The sequence below is a fragment of the Epinephelus lanceolatus genome, chromosome 6 (assembly GCF_041903045.1).
Source record: "Epinephelus lanceolatus isolate andai-2023 chromosome 6, ASM4190304v1, whole genome shotgun sequence".
NCBI classification, from domain to species: Eukaryota; Metazoa; Chordata; class Actinopteri; order Perciformes; family Serranidae; genus Epinephelus; species Epinephelus lanceolatus.
The window spans coordinates 43,888,032-43,910,004 of NC_135739.1; the positions used below are offsets into that span (position 1 = coordinate 43,888,032).

The following is a 21,973-nucleotide window of genomic DNA, read 5'->3' on the forward strand; positions in this document are numbered from 1 at the left end:
GAGAATATCCGGTTAACACGACCCCGGGTCCAGGTATGTAGAAAATACCAAAAAATACCATCAAAAACAATACCATTGAATACTCAGAGTACTCAGATATTTTAAGTTATTCTATCTGCTGACATCTCTTCTCTGGATTATGCTGCCAAGCACAAACTATGTTTGATCACCCTTACAACACTTTTTTCAAAATCAACATTATCAAGGGAAGATCATAATAAATTTGTCTTTGTTTTTGTTCCCAAGATGTTTGTGCATGGAAAACATCAAGCGACAGACCATGTAAACAAGTTCCTCTTGTATGCTCTTGCCTTTGGCCATCACAACAAGGTGAACTTCAGTCACCTTGTAGGATCAGGATGCCGAGCCCTTGAAGTGCCAGCAAGCAAACTGTTGCCAACACCTCAGGTGAAAGAATGTAGCCTTTTATAATGTATTCGTCTTATAATGCACATTTGTTACAACTTATAGACCTATATATTATCTTTAACAACTTTTTATCGATTTATTATCTACAAGGTGTTCAACAATCTGCACGAGCGCATGGTGGTGTTAGTGATGAGGATTTTGGTGGAAAACGTACCCGCTCTGTCAATCATGCAGCGCCAGGTCCCCCACCATATTCAGCATCAGCACACACAGGGAATGAACAGCAGAAGCAACGCAGTAAGATATGAAAAAATGTCCTTTTTTTTGTAATTTTAAAATGTAGTTTGTTGAATGGTAAGTTCATTTAACTTAAGTTATGTCTCTCCCTGTCACAAAGTGTTAACCTGGGTGTGCTGTCCTGCAACCCCAGCTCCAACTCTGGAGTCATAGTCATGACTTTCCTCCACCAGTTTGTACCGGTGAAGGACAACAAACTGCTGCCCATCCTTTGCTGTGTGGATGGTCTGAGCGTGGAGAAGATGATCCATTGTCACCGTGCGCGGAATACCGGAGAGACACCTTCCGACCAATTGGAGGAACTCATACCTACCCCACAGGAGTTCCACCGTGAGATGATCTTGCTACAGGTTAATTTTGTTTCTACAAGTTTTAAACTTCTTAAGTCAATTGATTAGTCAACAAATATAAATTTTAAAACTTTTTTTTTTTTTTTTTTACACATTTGTATACTGTATTAAGGACATTGTCAGTGTCCCATTCCAAAAATGTCTTAAATTATGTAAAACATGGTCAACATGCGCCAAGGTGAGGTGAACCCAAATGCGAGACACTCGAGATAATACGACAAGCAGTTTATTTAAGCAACCAAGTCCAAAAATCCACAATCCAAAATCCACAGTCAAAAACAGGCAAGCAAGGTCGGTACACGTAAGGCAATTATATCAGGCAAAGTCCAAAAATCCACAATCCAAAAACCCACAGTCAAAAAACAGGCAAGCAAGGTCGGTACACGTAAGGCAATTATATCAGGCAAAGGTACAAAAGGGCTAGGCTAGAGGCAAACACGGGAAGGCAAAAAAGGTCTTACACGGACAATCTGATGACAGGAAAGAATGCTGGAAATGCTGGACACAGGGGACACAAGACGATCTGGCAACGGGACACATGAGGGAGGGTGCTTATATACACAGAGGGGTGATTAGACAATGAGACACAGGTGAGGCACACGGGGGAGGAGACCCAGGTGAGGTTTTGGAGGGAATCAGACAAAGACAGGAAGTGAAGTCACCTGAAACGAGACACAACAGTGAGTACCAAAGCAAGACAGGAAGTGAATGAAAATAATGAAACACAAGACAGGGGAATGATAAACACAAACTTGACTAATAAGTGGGAGAGGCAGAGCGGCTCATTCAATGCCCACAACTGTAGATTGCAAACATTCTACAGGGTTCCTCTGCAAATATGGAAAGTATGGAAAAGTATGGAAATAAATTTGATCAATTTCCAGGTATTAAAAAGTATGGAAAATGAAAAATAAAGTATGGAAAAATATTTATGTTTCCAGACTATTACCACTGTTCGAAAATACTGTTTTCTAAAATCCAGGGATGCAAACAGCTCGCTTTTCGGCGATACTCGCTTTTTTGACGGGAGCTTGAATGCCTTGTGTGATTCGCATAGATCTGAGGAGTTTTCTTTTTTGGAGGGGGGGGAGGTCTGACAGATGCCCTTAACGATTCATAATACATCCTATTTTTGTCAGGCTACATGATGGAACTGCATTGAAACAAATAAAAATAAAACAGCTGTCGCAGGTAAAGCAACTCTAGTCGCAGGATGCATGTCACTGATCGCCTGCCTTTCTCTCCCATGGTCCGTCACTCCACTGTCTCCGCTCTGATACTCGCTCTTCCCCGGTCGGTCTGTACTACGATGCACTTTTAACATAGCCAGGCTTTCTTTAGGTGAGCTGGCTTCACAGAGCCCAACAGCACCCATCCAGGACAACCAGTAGCCTACTACAAAGCTGGTTATCAACTTGCACTGTCATATCTGTGTTTTCCAGCAATGAGCGCGTTCATGTGAAAGAGGCGGAGTTGGTAATTAGGAGCGACATCATCATCATGAACTCATCCCCATATTAGATGAAACAGTAGCCTATCTGTAAAAAACTTCTGTTTCAGTGACAGCAAAACAGTTATTTTCAACTAAGTAACAACAGCCTGTAATCATAGGCTACAACAGAATAAAATAAGACAGATAAAACAGATAAAAAATCCTTGTCAATAATTTTGCGAACATCAGCTTGTCTGATTTAACAGTTGTAGAGACTAGAAATAATTTACAAATATTAAAAGTAGGCTAAGGCACATTTAAGAATTATTATGACTTAAGTACAGAGTATTTTTCGCTATTTAGTTTGATGACAGGATGAAATCATTCTTAATATCACATATGGTAATAGAACTTTAAAATAATTCCAGACTGTTTCAGCTACCGAACCAAAGAGTGTAAAAGTAGTTAATGACTGATGAGGTCTATCTGATCGAAATCTTACATTTATAATCACGGGAGCTAATTAACAATGTGGGTTATTTCTTTAGTTTTTATTTCCAGTTATCAGGTGTCTCAAGTTATTCTGAGCTGCAGAGTGTAAAATCATCCACACTGTCAGCTGTCACTCTGAGGATAAAATAAAGTTTACACCATTAAAATGCAGCTAAAATCATCATTAGGATATGTGTTTAGTGTGGTTATAAACCATCTCTCTGTTTGTTAGAAACTGTTTTAAAACCAGAGTGGAAATAGAAAACTTGGAACAATGAAATATTAATACTGACCTATTAACATATAGCCTATATTGCTTTTGTTTGGTTTTTTGTCACTTTGCTCATGACATTCTCTGGCCTTTTTAGCTTGGTTAATGCATATTTTAGATATTTAGCTTACTGTGGCCAAAATTATTTACAGAAACACGAAGTTCTTCATATATCTAGCCTCCTAAATTTGCTCTCGAAGCGCACCAGATTGATGTATATTAACTTTAAAATAGTCAAACTTTTCTTCCGGGGGGGCATGCCCCCAGACCCCCCTAGAAGTTCAGAGGCTCTCTCTTTTTTCACCACACATGTGTTTGCATTACTGAAAATAGAAAATTAGGTATTTCCAAAAATTATTTAATCAATCTGGATCATGTTTTATGCCGGGCCAAGCACAGTTTATGTGAGAGCAAACGTCTCAGAAAAACATACCGCCCCTTTTACCTGATTGACCAATGGTATGTCCAGTCCACTACCTCATGACCCTCCTCCAGCCCTCCAACACTGCACCTTCGACAAAAAGAGTTTCACGTAGTTCACAATGGGTAGATGCAAGTTTTTGGATGGATGGCTTGACAATAGCATATATAAATACTGGTTGGCCAAGGATTCCCAATTCACACACAGAGCTAGATGCAAGCTTTGTGTGAAAACGTTTGACATCGCCAACATGGGGGAGAAGGCAATTCTGAGCCACATGAAAGGAAAAAAACACCCGATGTCATTACTGCATCGCTTGCACCCAGAGTCCCAACCTTTTTGCCTCAGCCCAGACATTGAACTTACCTGAGTTTTTATTTGCATGCCATTATGGTACTTGGCTACAGTCGCCTATTAAGAATAATTAAATATGATGTGAAATATGATACACTGATATATTTACTCAGATGGCGCATATTCTCTGAAAAAAAAAAAAATGCTGAGAAGTCTGGAAATTAGGGTATGGAAAAGTATGGAATTTTGAAATTCCAAATGTGTAGGAACCCTGATTCTACTTCTATGTACATAGGACACAATGGATCTACTGTACATCCACGAGAGTGATTTCACAAGAGGCACCATCACTCATCTGAAAAATGACTTTGACTACAGGTCATTTAAAAAACAAGTGTCAGCAAATGTCCAGCATTCTTTGGATATGATGGAAGTGAGTATATTACTAGCCCTGCCTAAATGTTCTGGAAAATTCAAATAGCTTAAAATACATTAATTGAACTAACTACATTAAATCATCACATAATACAGGACTTAATTTCATGGTTATTTAAAAAGTTATTTCAGTAAAAAAAATGTGTTATATGTACAAGGTAAACAACCTCAAAGGTTGTGAGTACATGACTTCTGACCGGATATGTACAAGGTAAACAACCTCAAAGGTTGTGAGTACATGACTTCTGACCGGATACTTGTACTGTATTTATTAAAGACATAGGCTTTTAAAGTAAGATGATGTACTGGAAATTTCAGGAGAATACAAATTTGTTGATGCTGGATTAATTCAAATTCACCTAATCTTTAAAAAAAACCTTATCTGTTTCTATATACATAGTTTGCTACCACAGCCTACATTACTCTGCTGGCCACAATGACTTGCCAGATGTCCACCGTTGATGACGTTCCTGCAGATTTTCCAGAAGCCAAGGAGGACCAGCTGACCAGGCTGAGAAGCCTAGCAAACGTCATCGTGGACTTTGCTTGGATGCCTCCTGAACAGGAGCAGATCGACCTGGTTGCAGCTTGTGCAGCAAGTCCAGGGGAATCTTTGGAAGAAGATATTCCTGTATTGTATCTGCAAAGATGGTATTACATTGTTTGAAAATTCTATCCAAAAAAAAAAAAAAAAAGTAATTTAAAGCCGGTTTGTGTATAAAAATTATTTTGTCAGGTTTTTTTTTTTTTTGATAAAACACCAAATTAATAATGTTAAATAAATAAAAAATACTTTTTGTGTGTATTTATAGACAAGTGAGAGAGCATGGTGCAGTGCAGCAGCTCTAGCTGCCACAACCGCTGGCTCCATCTCTCTTCTGCAGGTCTTTCCCAAGCCCCAGAGGGAGACTGGTTCTGTAGCGAGCAGTGTGAGGAGGACGGTAGCTATATTTATTGCTGGTGCCAGGAAAGAAAAGAGGGAGAAATGGTTCAGTGCCAGCTGCTGACACCTGCTCCAAGCATGAGTGGTACCACACGGCATGCCTCATGCCATCTGACCGACCTGATGCACAGGGTATGCTTTCAAATTGTCATACAATTGATGTTCTGAATTAACATGTAACTGTCTAACTGTGCAAATGACCTTTACAGTGTATGATATAATTTTTCTACCTCAGACATCTGGTACTGCTGCGAATGCCGCAAAGTGGTGGACTCAGGTCGGAAGGGAGAGGATTTTGTCCTTAACTACACAAAGGCCTTAATGTGGGAGGGACTTAATCACCTCGCAAGGAAGGATGCAGTGCGGGAAGGTGATGGGCCGGCAATGATGGAGAGTTGGAAGATGGACCTTATCTAATTCTGGAGCAGGAGCCATCCCAAATAGTTTATCATAGCCCACAACATGCTAACCGGTAAAATAAATTACACATTGTAACCATGTGCTAGTGTTTATTTTGTTTTATACAAATTAGTGTATGTATTACAGTTGAAAAAGGTTTACAGTAATTTTATATTAGATTTTGGATTTTTAATTAGTTCTGAAAATGTAATTAAACAGGAAGTGAAACGTGGTCAACTGTTGTTATAATAAAAGAAACATTTTTTATTATTTAATTTTCTTTTGTAAGGAGTAGAAGGCTACCTTTCTGAAGGTCTAAGGAACGACATGACCTGGAATAGAGTTGCCAACCTGACGGGGACACCAGGGGGAAACGTCGGCCTTGACCTTGTCAACGAGTTCCTCAACAACGATTTCAAACGTAGGATAATTGTCTTACTTGCAACAATTCACATGATTTAAAGGGAAATTTCGGTTTATTTCAACCCGTGTCCTATCGTCCTAAATTTGGTTCAAGTGACTAGTGACATATAGATAATAGTTAGCATGTTAGCTGTTAGCCTAGATACAGCCGTAGCGTCAGACCTGTTAAAACGTAAGTGAACGGGCATCCCTTCAAGTGCAAAGTTAGTCCACTAAACAAGCTTTTTTTCCACAAAGACCGCCTCATATCGTTAGGATAAATGTCAGAGAACATATAGAAAATGACATGTAAACGTGTTGTCTTACCTTACCAGTGTGCTGCCATGTCATGCCTGTCTTTGTGGAAAAAAAGCTTGTTTAGTGGACTAACTTTGCACTTGAAGGGATGCCCATTCACTTACGTTTTAACAGGTCTGACGCTACGGCTGTATCTAGGCTAACAGCTAACTTGCTAATTATTATCTGTATGTCACTAGTCACCTGAACCAAATTTAGGACAATAGGAGATGGGTTGAAATAAACCGAAATTTCCCTTTAAGATAAGAGCTTGAATATTGCACTGTTTTAAGAGGTGCTTTAAAGAAGCACATACTGCATGTTGTTTCAGAAATGATGAAGAGATCCAACGGCAAATACACAGACAATGAGGCCAAAAGGTGTGTGGAGATGGGAGTATTGTTTGGGAAGGACCTTGACAATGTCCTTACAAGTGTAGGAGTCTTCTCATTTGGGGACACATGGTCAAGACGAAACAGTCTCAAAAAGAGACAGAGGGAGGATGTCAGGCAATTTGTAAAAGAATATCGATCTGACAGACTGTTCACCTGTGTCTCTGGGAGATATCACCATGACCTGAACAACTTTAAGTACAACACCAACATCAGAAACCCAAAGAAAATGGGAAAGAAGATGAGGCAGTTGGCCCGGGACATGGATAGGTGGGACACCTTCTGTGGTCTTCAACCTGTACAGGACTAGAAAATGTACGCAGACTGGTTACTGTGCCTATAAGGTTTCACCGCGATGTGCGCCATGTGTTAGTGTAAAATGAAACATGTGCAGGCTGGTCAGTAAAGGCACCAAATATGTTGGGATTTAATTGGCTATCGGAAATAATTAATAATTATTATTAATAATTAATAATTATGTTAAATAATGTGACTTAATTAACATTAAATCACCTCGTGGGGCACCATTGCCGTAAAGGGAAAAATGATAGCCAGTTAAAGATATCAGTCTCATAAAATACGCTAAACAATTAATTTGGAGTTTGATTAATAATTAAATTAATGACAACAACCAAAATTAACAGTAAAGCCTGAAGGATTTCGGAGTTCTTGATGCAGCAGAGGTTGACTATTCATTCACTCTTATGCAACACTAAACAGACAGCAGGCATGATTCCAAAGAATTATATTTATTCACAAATTAGCAAAGCAAACCAAAACACACAAATTCTACCTAACTATATACAAGCTTGGTGTGTGTGTGTGTGTGAGAGAGAAGGAAAGAAGAGAAAGACAAAGGCGGGTGTGGTGATCAAGGAGCCGTTTGGCCTACAAAACAAAATGGCTGACAACAGAGAACTACCAAAATGGCCGAATCAAGGCTGCTTCAGTTTCGGGGGAGGTGTTTGTCTGACCGTGTGGTCAGGACAAAGACGAAGGAAACTTTGAAATGCCTGTTTGGGTGTAGCTCTGTTGAAAACCTATTTGTTAATGAGTCTGTGTCAATGTGACGTGTGTTGCAAACGGTCTGGATTAGTGCAGAGATTGTTTAGTTGTGTGCAAGAATCTGTTTGTGAACAGTATTAGCAAACTAAACACTTAGCTTTGGCGAAGCCAACTAATCAATGACCTAACTGCAAACAATCACAACAATAACTCAATGAACAGCATCAAATCACATACAACAAGTTAAACAGTCTTGCTTAGCCTGTAAAGCTGTGATAAGCTATGCCCAGTTGTTACATTACTGATCCTTGAATGGATGGAAGAAAGAGTCACTTGGTGGTGTGCTGCCTTGTTAGCTGGCAGAAGAAGGCTGGGAAGGTGTGGTTTCAGCTGCAGTCTTTGTTGTGTCCTTTATTCCAAAGGTTCTGATCCAAGGAAGCTGGTCGCTCGGGGTCCTTGCAGAGTCAGACGCTGGGTGCTAACTCACTTAGTTCCTTGTTGCTGGAAAGCTAGTTGCAAAACCTTGTGTTCGCAACAGAGTCTGTAATCAGTTGCCCTCCCTTCTGTGGTTTGGGCTATGGAGCAGGGGTTTGGGCCTCTGCTGTCCAGGCCCAGCCAGGAAGAGATGTTAGCTGCTACAGCAGCTGGAGCAAGAAGATGAGATCTGAAGGGAGCAAACCTTGTACAGATGCCTGTGACATCACAGAGTCACATGTCACTGTAAAAGGTCTTGTCCAATCAAGTTTTGGGACTTGAGTCTCACTGAGGTGTGAGGTGAGATCTCCTGTGGAGATGGGTGTTGCATAGCCCTCTTTGTTTGAAGACAAAGAGCATGCAGAGGAAAAAGCCAGTGATGTCCAGTGATGATTTTACCAAATGATAAACCATCTGTGGTCCTGTGAATCCCAACATAATTCTGTCCATAAGCATTCTGTTAGCAGGAATACAGAAATATAGCGCTTATTCTGACAGAAGCAATATTATTTGGGAAAGATTATAGTTTTCCACACTGAGAAATATGAAGAGTTACATGTACAAAATGTACAGCACATTTCAATAAGACAGTGGTTCTCAAAGTGGGGGGTGCAAGGCACATATTGGGCTGGCGCGAGATGATTTACAAAAATCAAATCAAATATAAAAATGTATATGTAAAAAAAAACATACGTAAAATGTACATTCAATGGTCAATGCAAAGATGATGAATAGACACTCTATTCATCATCTTTGCATTGATATTTGTGTGTAATATACAGACTAACATTTAGAGAATCTTTATAGAGACATTTCTAGAAAATATTTCAAGAATAAGGTTGTAAAATTTCACGACAAAATAGTAACATTTTGAGAAAAAAATGTAGTAACATTTTACAAAAAAGTTGTAACATTTTTGAGAAAAAGTCAGATTTTTTTAAAGTAGTAACATTTTGAGGAAAAAATGTAAAATTTCAAGAAAAAAGGTGTAAAATTTTTGAGCAAAAAGTCAAATTTTTTAAAGTCTTAAAATTCAGCAAAAAAGTCAGTTTACTAGTACAGCACTGATGTGGGTGGATGGCGAGGTCGCAAGTCTCCTGGCACTGTTTTTTGGGGGTCGCGGGCTGAAAAGTTTAAGAACCTCTGCATTATGACATTTTGTCGGGGGGGGGGGGGCATGAACAATAAGACAGCGTTCATACAAAGAGCAGATCACTCTCTGTTATGCTGCTACAAAAACAGGGAGATTTGCACCTAGCTTATTACAGACAGAACCGGGTGTTATTTCTATCCATCAGCGGCTCACCTGGTCCTTCATCAGGGCCTTGAGAGGACTGATGATAAGCACAATGTGCTTTTCCTCAGGATGAAGCTAAAAAGTTGATATTTCAGAAACAACTACTACTTTTGGTAGATAGATAGATAGATAGATACTTTATTCATCCCCATGGGAAAATTCAGGTATCCAGCAGTTAAACACATAACAGTTATAGACAATAAATAAAAATCAGAGTATAAAAAACACACAAGTTAAGAGCAGCATACACAACAACACACTAATAATAAATAAAAGCAGCACAATTACACTAGCAGCACTGAAAAAAAATCTACTATTCTTTACAGTTTTCTAAATGCATGTTCAGTGAGTCATAGTTTTCCTAGTATCAAAAAGAATGACATGATAAGCTGTAGTGCGTACTAGCTGCTGGCCTTAGCATCAGCAAGGAGGATGCTACACATTAGCAAATTAAAATTATTAATTTTGTGATTTGGTTTGCCCCCATTCTCCCTCTAACCTGTTTTCTTGTGCTTCTTCTTGATTGAAAAGCACTCTAGTGTATTATTATTATTATTATTATTATTATTATTATTAGAATGACAATTTAATATCAGCCACTCAACAAAGGCAATAAGTAATAAATAAGAAATTAAATGACTTACTTTATCCATTATTGCTCCATAGTACCTGAAGCAAACACTTTTTCCATACCCTGTAGGCAGGACGCCAAAAACATGTCTTCCATCAATTAAATGTTGGAAGATTTGTTTCTGTTCTTCCTTAAGGGGAATGGGGAGGGACGCAAATGCGTCCTTGAGCGAAACAGCCTTATCAAATAAGAAAAACTGCTAAACAACCACTCAACTCCAACTACACGATACAAGTGTTTTTTTTTCCCTTTTGTGGCTTTTTTCTTTTCTCATCTCTCTGTGACGTTTTGACCTCAACTCGACCTCACCCATAATTGGTCAGTTAAGAAGAAAGTTACCTGAACCTGTGGGATCAAATGTGCAATACACCTCCCAATTACTATAGTGGTGCTGTGGTGCAGTAGAAAGCCGGTGCACTCATTCATTGCAGGACGAAGAAGGGGTGAAGAAAATTTCAGACATCCGAGGTAAAATGCATGTTTATTGAACAATAACGGATATACAAACACATGGCAACCCCCCGTACACCTTCCTAACATCTGTGCCTATGAGGTGAGTACATTACATGTTTGATTTGAACGTTTATGGAGACGTGAATCGGTCTAGACTGGGAACCCCCAAACGAAAAACGGAGTTCGTTTTCAAGACGTTCATGTAATGAACTAGTTCATGCATGACTAATAATAACAGCAGCAGTAGGCAGCATCAGGCAGGACCACGGCAACAGCACAACCACGTCACACCATCCAGGCACAGCTGCAATATGAGTTAACCTGCCAGACAGTGGAGCACAAAGGCTCTGGAGAAGTAGCTGGGTTACTGACATGCAGTAGAGCCAAGTTAGCGAGACGCAGTAACAGGACATGAATGTTAGCAGAGGAGAGAGAAAGGAGGAGAGAAGGTGCTCAAAGTATGCATGGAGAGTATGAGTTTGAAACAGAAGTATCTATTTTCGTACATAAAGAGAACATAAATAAGCCTTAAGCCAAACGTTGGACTGGACCATTTTACTGAATTTTATCACTAGGTGTCGCACCTGAGTCAGCGGCCACTCAGGAGTGGAACATAATGGGCTCTAGTTTCGCAGACCGGGCGAGGCAGGCAAGGCTGGGTGTGGCCAGGCGGATTTTCCAAGTTTGGCACACCATGCACCTGGCGCAGCTACTCCTCTTTCCCACCTCCGTCCCTCCTACCTTCGGAAAGAGGGAGGAGATAAGACGTGGAGTGGGTTTTACACACATCACACCGATCAAATGAGCCCCTCTCCTTGCCCTTAAATGCGCCGCGCGAAGGCGTAATGAGAGTTTACTCAATTCACCATGGCAGAAGAGAGCAGCAGCATCAGACAGCCAAACTTCTCCCAGCAGGAAACTGATGTTTTGGTCGGGGAGGTCCAAGCTCGCAGTGTCCGTATATACGGAACTGCAAGCAGACCTCCACGGGCTGATGATGCAAAGGTAGCCTGGGAGGAGGTCACCACAATTGTAAATCAATGATGCGTTTCTCTCGTGCGCGCGCTCTCTCTTTCTCTCTCACAGTCTCACTCGGTTTCTTTTCTTTTGACTTTTCTAAGATGACAGATGCTGAATATATACTCCCTATCTGATGCTGTGGCTGTTTGTGGTAGGCTGAGAGGGATGTGAACTCATTAGTTTGCAGCTGTGTTAATCAAACCAGCTAAAATATGAAGAGATCTACAACACCAAAAATAAGAAAAAGAAAGAGTCGCACAGAGGATTCTGACACAGATGAAGTCCCTCCAGAACAAAGAGCAGTGATCCAGGACACCTATGGGTGCATCAAGTGGGATGTAAAATTCCTGCCCCTTGGAGAGACCCCGGAGAGCCAGCAAAAGAAGCAAGAAAAACTGAGGCGGATGTCCCAGCAAACTAATGCAAATCCGGAGGAGATCAAACAATTAATGAAGTTGACATTCTACACACAGCGTAAACAAGTAAACCAGGGGAAAAATATAAAATACCTCCTGGAAGGCTGGCCCTCTTGGTTCAGTGAACTTGGCATGGGTGTGCATTTGAAGGAGCTCACAGGAATAGCGCTTAAAGAAACTTTCATACAGAATGTGGACCTGAAGGAAAAACGGCTCCTGAACTACATGAGTACAGTTTGCATGAGCAAGAACAAGAAGTTCCTGCAGGCTGCAACGAGGGTGAAAATGTTGAGAGGTGCTGAGCTGAGTGGCTGCTCCGAAGATGTGAAAGAAATGGTCCTGCTGCTGATGGTCTATTTTGAGGAAAGGGAAGAGATGATGCTTTCTAATGTGGAGGACACCTGTCTGGCAGGGGAAGTTCAGATGGACAAGCTCCCCTTAACTCCTACCATTATTGTCTGTGGTAAGTTAACTTTTTGTTGGTCTGTTTCTTTTTATGTCTGGATGAATTCATGGTGCTTGTTTTTGTTATTGTGAACTGTATAAATCCTGTGTTTGTCTGTGAGTCTGTGTCTGTGAGTCTCTGTCTGTCTGTCTGTCTGTCTGTCTGTCTGTCTGTGTGTGTGTGTGTGTGTGTGTGTGTGTGTGGTCATCTGTCTGTGTGTGTGTGTGTGTGTGTGTGTGTGTGTGTGTGGTCATCTGTCTGTCTGTCTGTCTGTCTGTCTGTGTGTGTGTGTGTGTGTGGTTGTGTGTGTGTGTGTGTGTGTGTGTGGTCATCTGTCTGTCTGTCTGTCTGTCTGTCTGTCTGTGTGTGTGTGTGTGTGTGTGTGTGGTCGTCTGTCTGTCTGTCTGTCTGTCTGTGCCCAGAAAAGTTTCAGGAGCACAACCATTCGTTTCACTTACATTTGTGTGTGATTCCTTCTTTTTTAGGGCGATCCTGCTTTACTTCCACACGCTTTATGCTCAGTGTTGACAGAACCATTGTTCAAGAGAACATCCCCTCCTTTGTGTCGTCAATGTGTATGATGTTTGGAAGCTACTACAGCTTCGACATTCACTATCCATCCGAGCTGGCATCCACCCTAGAGTTCCTGCAGAGGTGTGTCATTTTGGATTGTTCAGCCAACATTTTCTCTGTATTGAACTGTAACAACAACAACAACAAAAAAGTAAAAAAGTTGCTTGATGTGATATTTTATTGTTGTTGTTTTGGAAGTTACTTTATCATTAATACATTTTGTCTGTTTTTTTTCTGTTTCCCAAGGTGCGTTTTCTCCATAAATCCTGAGAAGGGCACGAAAGTAGAGAAGAGCAGTACCTCCCGTCTACACTTGAACCCCAGAGTCCTCACCTTGATCCAAGACCTTTCAGATCATGAGTGGTGGGACATCTGAATATGGACTCAAGTAAGCCATGGTTTGTGGTGATGTCCCAGTCACAGATAAAACTTTTCTTTGGGTGGGTTAGTTCTTTAAACTTTAACAGTAAACATTACAGATGAAAATCTTTGTTTGAAGTTGTGAGTTTGATTGCGTTTGTGAGTGTGCATGTGAGTCTGTGTGTCTGTGAGTCTTAGTGCATCTGTGAGTCAGTCTGTCGGTGTCTATGTGTGCATCTGTGAGTCTGTGTGTTTGTGAGTCTCAGTGTGTCTGTCTCTTTGTGTGTGTCTGTAAGTCTGTGTATTTTATCATTAATATATTTGTCTGTTTTTCTTCTGTTTCCCAAGATACTTCTTCTCCATCAACACAGAGGGCATGGAAGTGGAGAAGAGCAGCAGTTACCATCTACACTTGAACCCCAGAGTCCTCACCTTGATCCAAGAAGGTTTCTTATGGTTGCTTAGTTACTTAAGCTTGCATTATTATGTTACAGATGAAAATATTTGTTTGAAGTTGTGACAGTCTGGTTGCACGTGTATTTCTTTATATTCAAGGCCTTTTCCAAATGTTTTTTTTTCCAAGAGGAAAAGGAAAGGAATAGTTTAAAATTACGAAAAACAAAACACACACAACTGTTGAAAAGTTTTTGAAAAGTATTTTGCATACCTTTTTGAAATAATAAAATGGGGGTTTGAAATGACAGGTTGGTATTGTATTTGTTTTTTAAAAGTTGCTGCATACCACAGGTTACAGTTCTCTTCACATTTATGGTAAAAGTCAAACATAAAAAGAAAGTGCAGTTTAAATGTAACCATCAAATATAGAAGCGGTCAATCTTCTACCTTTTAATGTATAGGAAAAAAGAAACCTTTTATCTGTGTCCCTGTCACAGTTTTCTTTAGGCGGCTTAGTTCTTTAAGTTTTAACAGTAAATGTTACAGATGAAAATCTTTGTTTGACGTTGTGTCAGAGTTTGTGTTGGTGTGTGTGCCTGTGAGTCTGTTTGTAAATCTTGGTGTGTCTGTGAGTCTGTCTATAATTAATACTCATTTAATGAAGACATTCCTCAATGTTTATTTCACTACAAAACATTGCTATTAATACTACAAAATATATTACATGAAACACAACCTTTTACTAAAATAAGCAGAAAAATTCAGTAAAATTACTGTGTTATAATGAGGCTTTTACAGTTTAATAATGTTTCTCAGTGAAATTGAATGGGATTAGATGTAAAATAAGCAACCACCGCATGTAAATTGTACAGGAAAAAATGGCTTTAATAAAGGCATAGTCATGCTAATTTGGCTGAAAAGGGATGTTGAATTTACCAGTTTAGCATGTAATTTTTATAATGTTATTTTGTAAAGGATAACAGTTTTAAAATGTAAAATTTACAGGTTGTTCTGTAATGTGTTTTACACCCTGCTGTATTTTTTACAATACTAATTCTGGCAACCACAGCTGCCAGTTTCTTTCCGTAAAAACAACGTTTTTTTTCTTACAGTGTGTGCATGGTCTGTTGGTAATGAGTTAGTCCATTTATAAACATATGAACATAATATTATGTTAATCACGTTGTCATATCGCGTTTTTTCTAATGCAATACAAGTTAGATGTAGCGCCATCAGCACAGGCTGCTATGTAGGCTACTTCTTAATTTTCCAGAACATGTCATAATGACAAGAGCTGGTTCAGCTAGTTTGAATAAAATCAAACTGGTTTAAGGTCTTACACCGGAAATCGGCCCACTCTAATAGCGGTGTAGTGTTACTCTGTCAGACAATCTTATGGTTTTGGGATATATCAGAACTAGAATATAATGAAGACGACAGTATGTATCGATGGCTAACCCCGGGGACCACTGCTTGCTGAGTAGCCAATGATTGTCAAATGGGCCGATGATTTTGCTAGAGTGATGACCTCTGTGCACAGACAGAGGCTTCCTCCCACTGCTTTCTCACACACTCACCCTGGACATGCACAAATCCCTCAGAATGCTAACACACACACACACACACACACACACACACACACAAGACAAGGTGGCAGCAGGACGTTCAGCAGTCACTTTAGCTGAGTCAGGAAAAAGAGGAAGGGTAAGGGGTGTTTGATGTGCATCTTGTGTCCCCTGAGGGCTTCAGTCCGTGGGAAACAGGCGCTGTGCTTGGGGTTCAATCAAAAACCTTAGATACCCCCTTGTCCTCCATCTGACTGAGGAGGACAAGTTCACTTTATTCAGTATCGATGAACAATGTTCAGGTGCTAAGATCTGATAAAAGGCTTCACACTGTGTATTTATTGACTTTCAAAGTAATTCAGCGTGTCGGTGGTACCAGCTACTCTGCTCTGCAAAGGAAAGAATGTCGACATACAGTAGAGGAGAAGTGATACTGACAATGTATTTGATCAGTTTAGAGTTTGGAAAATTACGTTTAGAAACTATGGTTTAAACCAGTGGTTTTAAAATGAATGACTTGAGGATGGGAAAAGGGTGCCGCAAGATTTATCAATATTTATTGATTGTGTGTTCTTTGGGGAGCCTGGGAGGCGACCTAGACATATTGTTTTTATAAAGTGTGCATGCTCTAATAAAAAATGTGCTTAAGGGGTTTGAGTTCAAATATGAGGAAATTGTCAGTCTAACAATGCATTTTGAGCTGACTTTCCCCTTTATTTTTTCAAAAACTGTACAGTAAAATTACTGTAAATTTTGCATGGTCATAGGCTGGGTCAGTTGAAATATAAGGAAATCATGAATGTCTTCTAAAGTATACTGAACCATTTAGAAGCACTTTCAACACAACATTTTGTTTTTGCTTCCAGTTTTAAAGATCCGGGACTTTTTTCACGGACTCAATATTTTTCTTTCAAATTTGGCCACAAATCTGTTAAAATCTGTGTCAGTGACCACGTCCCTTTTTCCAAGCTAATCCATCCACCTGACAGGTGTGACATATTAAGATGTTGATTAAACAGCATCATTACCACACAGGTGTGCCTTGGGACAGTCACAATAAAAGGTCGCTCTAAAATGTGCAGTTTGATCAAACAGAAGTTTTAAAGGAGTGTGCCATTGGCATGCTGACTGCAGGAATGTCCACTAGAGCTGTTGCCTGTGAACTAAATGTTCATTTTACTACCATAGGATGACTCCAATATCATTTCCACTAATTTGGCAGTATATCCAACTGGCCTCACAACCACAGATCAAATATATTCACACCAGCTCAGGATCTCCACATTTAGCATCTTCACCTGCAAGATCATCTTAGACCAGCCACCCAAATGGCTTATGCAATAATTGGTTTACACAACAGAAAAATTTCTGCACAAACCATAACAAACTGTCTCAGGAAAGCTCATCTGTGTGCTCATCATCCTTACCAGGATCTTGACCTGACAGAAGTCCATAATTGTGACTAACTTGTGTGGTTGTGAGGCTGGTTGGATGTACTGCCAAATTCAGGGAAACAACATTGGAGATGGCTTATGATAGTGAAACTTTATGTTTTGTAAGGCAGTCAAAAAAATATGCTAATTTCAGATTTTTTTTTTTTACTGCAAGCTGACTTTGAAAAAACTCCAGAGATGTGTCGCTGTCATCCACACTTTGCTATTTTTCATGCATGTAGCTAGGTAGTTAGCTAGTGTTGTTTATTAAATAGCGATGATGTGAAGGTGATGGAGACTCCGCTGACACTGTCTTGCTTGTATACAGAAAGGTTTATTACAAGAAGTACAGCATCAAATCAAGCACCTAGGATGCCTGAGAGAGGGTTTGAAGCCAATATGAATGCTCTGAATAACAGCTCCAACTACCCTGCTTATATAGGTTTGTTGTTTTTGTGAAATGTGAGACAAAGATAAACAGACGACAGAGAGACACCCTAGTTGGACTTCACCAATCCTTAACCTGGGCCATAAATACCCTCTTGACCCTGGCCATATATACCTTCTTGACCCTGGGCCCCTAACTAGCCATCTGACCTAGGGCGTCGCAGTAGTGCTTTAGACACCACACTAGCTTTGTCAGAATAAGACATCCCTGTGCTAACTTCTGCCTACAAAGCTCTAATTGATTGACCAGACCTATTTAAATCTCTGATCAAATCAGAAATGACTGTGATAATTCAGAGTTCTGGAACAGGCTAGTTTTACGACTTGAACTGACAGTTCTGTGTGGCATGTAAATAATTTGTTAACACTAAATAATGAGAGACTATTAAAACTATTTTCAAACAACTTGTCATGACTCAGTCCAGACAAAAAGGGCATTGTCTCTGCCATCACAATAAAAAAAAAGGATTAAATTAAAGTTCACAACTAAATCTTCACCACCTGCTGCTGTTTGATGATGATAGACCTGCCTCACTATATGCTGCCAGCACTCTCTTCAACCAAATTTCTTTGCCCTTGCCACCTCAAAACAAGCCAGGAACTGGCAGGGTCAAATGGAGCACAGCCTGTGGTCACAGTGGCAGCACCAGCAGAGGTGCACAACGTTGCCTGAAACATAGCTCACCCTGGTGTTACCCTTTTATTAAATATGACATTAAGTTTCAGAGAAAAAGAGAAGAAACATCTCCTAGATGCATTGGGACGCATCATCAGTGATGTATCCTGGGATCATCGGGTGTTTCGGGTCTCACAACATCATACGCCCTCCCCCAGGCGACCCAGCCAGGGTTGATCAGGCCCTGACTTCCATCCCAGCAGCAACCCACGTTGTCCTCCAGCCTCTCCCCCTGCACTTCTCCTCCAGCTCCTGGAATTTGGCGCGTTTCCTCTTGTTGGCCTCTTCGATGCACTATTCCCAGGGCATCGTGAGCTCCAACACTAGCAGGTGTTTTGAAGTCTCAGATGTTATAACCATGTCTCGGCGGAGCGATGTTGTTGCAATGTGCTGTGGGAACCTCAGCTACTTTCCAGGTCAACCTGCAGTTCCTAGTCAGAGGCTGTGTGGAGGAGGCCTGATATTACCTTTTGACACGCCCGGGGTTTCTCTACAGCTTTTACAAAGAGGACTACCTTTTTTGGAGCATGGTGGTGTTTGGTGGTGCTGATGGCTGAGGCTTAACTCCCGGCAACTGCCTTAAGCACCTGGTCATGGCGCCAGTGATAGCAGCCATCGGCCAGGGCCTTTGGGCACCTGCTGAGGCGATGTTCTAAAGAGCCTCTTCCAGAGCAAAGAGGGCAGGAAAGTGTCTCGCTCTTTCCCCAGACATGGAGGTTCACTGGACTTGGCAGGGCATCGTAGACTGCCTGTACCAGCAAGCGGACCCGATGGAAGTCTGCCTGCGTGATGTTCACCCAGGTGATCCTGCGCTGCAGTTAGGGTTGGGACTCGTTAGGATTTTAACGATTCCGATTCCTTCTTAACGGTCCGATTCCTTACCGATTCCTCTTACCGATTCCTACATTATGTTCATTATACTTGCTATAATTAAACAAGTAAATAATAAACACAAATGCAATCATACAAATACAAAAACTTTATTCTAACTGTTGCACAGTACAATTAGATGAAAATACACATTTGTGTGTGGTGTGTATTTCAGATTTAGAGCTTGTATCATCTCCCTGAGAATATATAACAACAAAAAGTAATTCTCTGATTTCTACAGTAACACTATTACCTCAAATTAACCACAGCAATGTAATAAAAAATACTTATATGCATTCATGCTTGGGCACTGTTATTTACGTGACAACACCTGAACATAACACACACAGACACATTGGCTGTTTGTTTCTACCTCTCCCCTCGCTAGAAGCGGACCTCCAGCCGCCCGCCTCCGCCTTGATTAAACGCTGAAAATTAAATAAAAGAGGGAGACAGGTGTCTCCTATTTTATCTTATTTTGTTATATTTCTACCGCTCCCCTCGCTGGAAGCATCGGACCTCCCGCCGCTGCTCCTGTCTCAAACACGGAGGTCTCCCTCTCCACCCACGGCGCACACCCGGCCTGTTAAATAGCTGGTAACCATAACAACTGTGTGACACAAACTCAGTGCTTTAGTAATTAAATAATGTCGGGCTCGGTTGGGTTCGGACAGAAATATGTGGCCCGTGCCGCACTCTAATGGAAATGCACGTGACGTTTTGCTTTTTTTAATCTAGGAACCCTTTGCGGGAACTCCAAATGTGATGGAACCGGTTCCGGAACCGGAACTTTGGACCCGGTTCCAAAAAAGAACCGGATCCGGGTCCCAACCCTAGCTGCAGTGTACTTTCCCACCTAATCCACACTCCCTGCTGCCGGAGACCCACCACCCTGCTCACTCGCTCTTCCTCCACACCTGCTCGGACCTCTTGTGGAGTTGATGGTGTCTCTCCTTGCCCCGGGCACTGCTGACCGGGATCTTTGGGAAGTAGCCCAAGCCCGCTCTGCCTGTCGCCAAGGTGCCCACCAGAGCCTTTTGCCTCAGGCATGACTCAGCCACCTCCACTGCCTTCTCCGCTCTCCATTTCCTTCCAGTCCTCACCTAAATACTGGCAGTTGACACCTTGCAGTCCCTGGAGTCCCTGTATTGTAGGACTTCTCTTGTGCGCGCCACCTTGAACTCTTCTGTGAGGCCACTGAAGGGTAGCTGCAGGGTGTTACTCGTCCCAGCTGCAGGGTGTTACTCGCTGGTGAGGCTGCGTGGAAGGCCCACCCACTTCTGTAGAAAGCCATTGATCTTCCTTTCTACCTTTCTAGGGACTCGGCCATCATCAATGGGACTGCATAGACCAGCAGGGGCCACAGGACTGGAGGCAGGATGGAGTGCTGGTAGATCCAGGCTTTAAATCTACCAGGCAGGCCAGACTTGTCCACCTTGGAGAGCCAAGTTCCAAGCTCCTCGTTGGACCTCTGGATGGCAGCAGAGTCTTTCAGGCTGGAGTCAAAGAGCTTCCCCAAACTCTTGACTGGTTGCTCTGTGATAGATGGAATGACAGTTCCTGAGATGGATAAACGGAATCTGTCAGTCACCTTCCCTTTCTTCAGTACCATGGACCTGGACTTGGAGGGCTTACAACTCATCCTTGCCCAAGTGATGAGTGTCTTGAGTCTTTGTAGGATCCACCTGTTCCCTGGGACTGATGTTGTTGTGTTGCTAAGGTCATCCATGTAGACTCTTATGGGGGGCTGTCGTACACCCGACTTGGTTAAAGGCCCTCTGCATTCCATCTTGGCTGACTTGACCACCATGTTCATGGCTAGTGTGAAAAGAATAACAGACATGGTACAGCCTGTAATTATTCCTTTCTCAGGGCGGTGCCAGTCGGATGTTCCTGACCCAGAAGTGACCCTCAGCCTGAAATTATTGTAGTAATCCAGGATGAGTTATTTGATCTTGCTGGGAACATGGTGTAGGTGTAGAGCAAGTTCAACCAGTTTGTGAGGAATGGACCCGTAGGCGTTAGCCAGGTCCAACCATAAGACTGCTAGGTGGCCTCTGTTCTCATGGGCCTCTCTGATGAGTTGGGTGACTACACCAGTGTGCTCCAAGCAGCCGGGAGCTCCAGGGATCCCGCCCTTTTGCACTGAGGGGTCGATGTAATTGTATTTGAGGAGAAACTCGGTCAGTCTTAGTGAGACAATGCTGAAGAACACCTTCCCTTCACTCAGTAGTGAGATTGTCCGAAACTGGCTGATGTATTTCGAGTTCTCCTCTTTGGGGATCCAAACTCCCTGTGCGCACCTCCACTGGTCAGCAACTCTCCCCCTTTGCCAAATCACCTTCAAGATCTTCTACAGATGCTGAAGAAGCCCTGGGCAGCGCTTGTAGACCAGGTACGGTCTTCTTTTACTGTTTCCTGAGGGTGCGAAGCTCCTGACGCAGTTGGTGTATTTTCGTGGCCCTATGGTTCACGGTGTAGGAGGTGGTCTTGGCTTTACCCTTCTCTTTCCTGCCAAATCTTTCAGAGGCGTAGCTGACAATGATGGTGGTCATGGTTTGGAGTTGGCTGTCAGCATGGCCTTTTGCTGTGTTTTGGATGATGTTGGACATATCCTCATCAAATTGCAGCCACTCGCCATGCTTGCTGGCTGGGGGCCACTTAATCCGCTGCTGTAGAACTACTCTGCTGGGATTGGCGGACTCTAGTACGTGGAGGGACTGGGCTCTGTTGGTTGCCTCCTGGCCAGGCTCCTCCTGCATCTCACCAGGTACAAGACCTGTGTGTTGCACCTCGCTCTCCCGCTCCAAGCATTTCATTCTGGCCTGATGGATTTTTAGGCCACGATGATTCTTGACTCGTTAACCTTGGGTCCGTCCAATTGGAGACCCCCCCCCTCTCGGGATCTCCTGGGGATATCCTTCTATAGGGCTTTCCGTAGCTTGTTTGGGTTCTTTCTCACGCTGGGGTGCTAACCCATACTGCCCTGGGTGCCGTCTTTCTGTGCTGTCAACTGTCTCTCCAGTCGTCGACCAAACTGTTCTTGGTTGTCACCTAGTCTATTCCCAGGGGTCACTGGCTAGGCCAGGCTTTAACTAAGCAAGAAACATCTCCTAGA

The 21,973-nt window shown here is 42.0% G+C and overlaps 1 protein-coding gene and 1 pseudogene across 1 annotated transcript; one reads left to right on the top strand and one right to left on the bottom strand.

The window, feature by feature from the left end:
- The first annotated feature begins 12,222 nt into the window (after positions 1-12,222).
- Positions 12,223-13,492, top strand: LOC144463762 (uncharacterized). The gene is made up of 3 exons (XM_078169158.1): positions 12,223-12,553; positions 13,021-13,189; positions 13,355-13,492. Exons 1-3 carry the CDS (start codon positions 12,223-12,225, stop codon positions 13,482-13,484), a joined length of 630 nt encoding a protein of 209 aa, XP_078025284.1. The 3' UTR covers positions 13,485-13,492.
- A 4,670-nt stretch (positions 13,493-18,162) lies between these two features.
- Positions 18,163-21,674, bottom strand: LOC117253798 (uncharacterized; annotated as a pseudogene).
- Between the last annotated feature and the right edge of the window lie 299 nt (positions 21,675-21,973).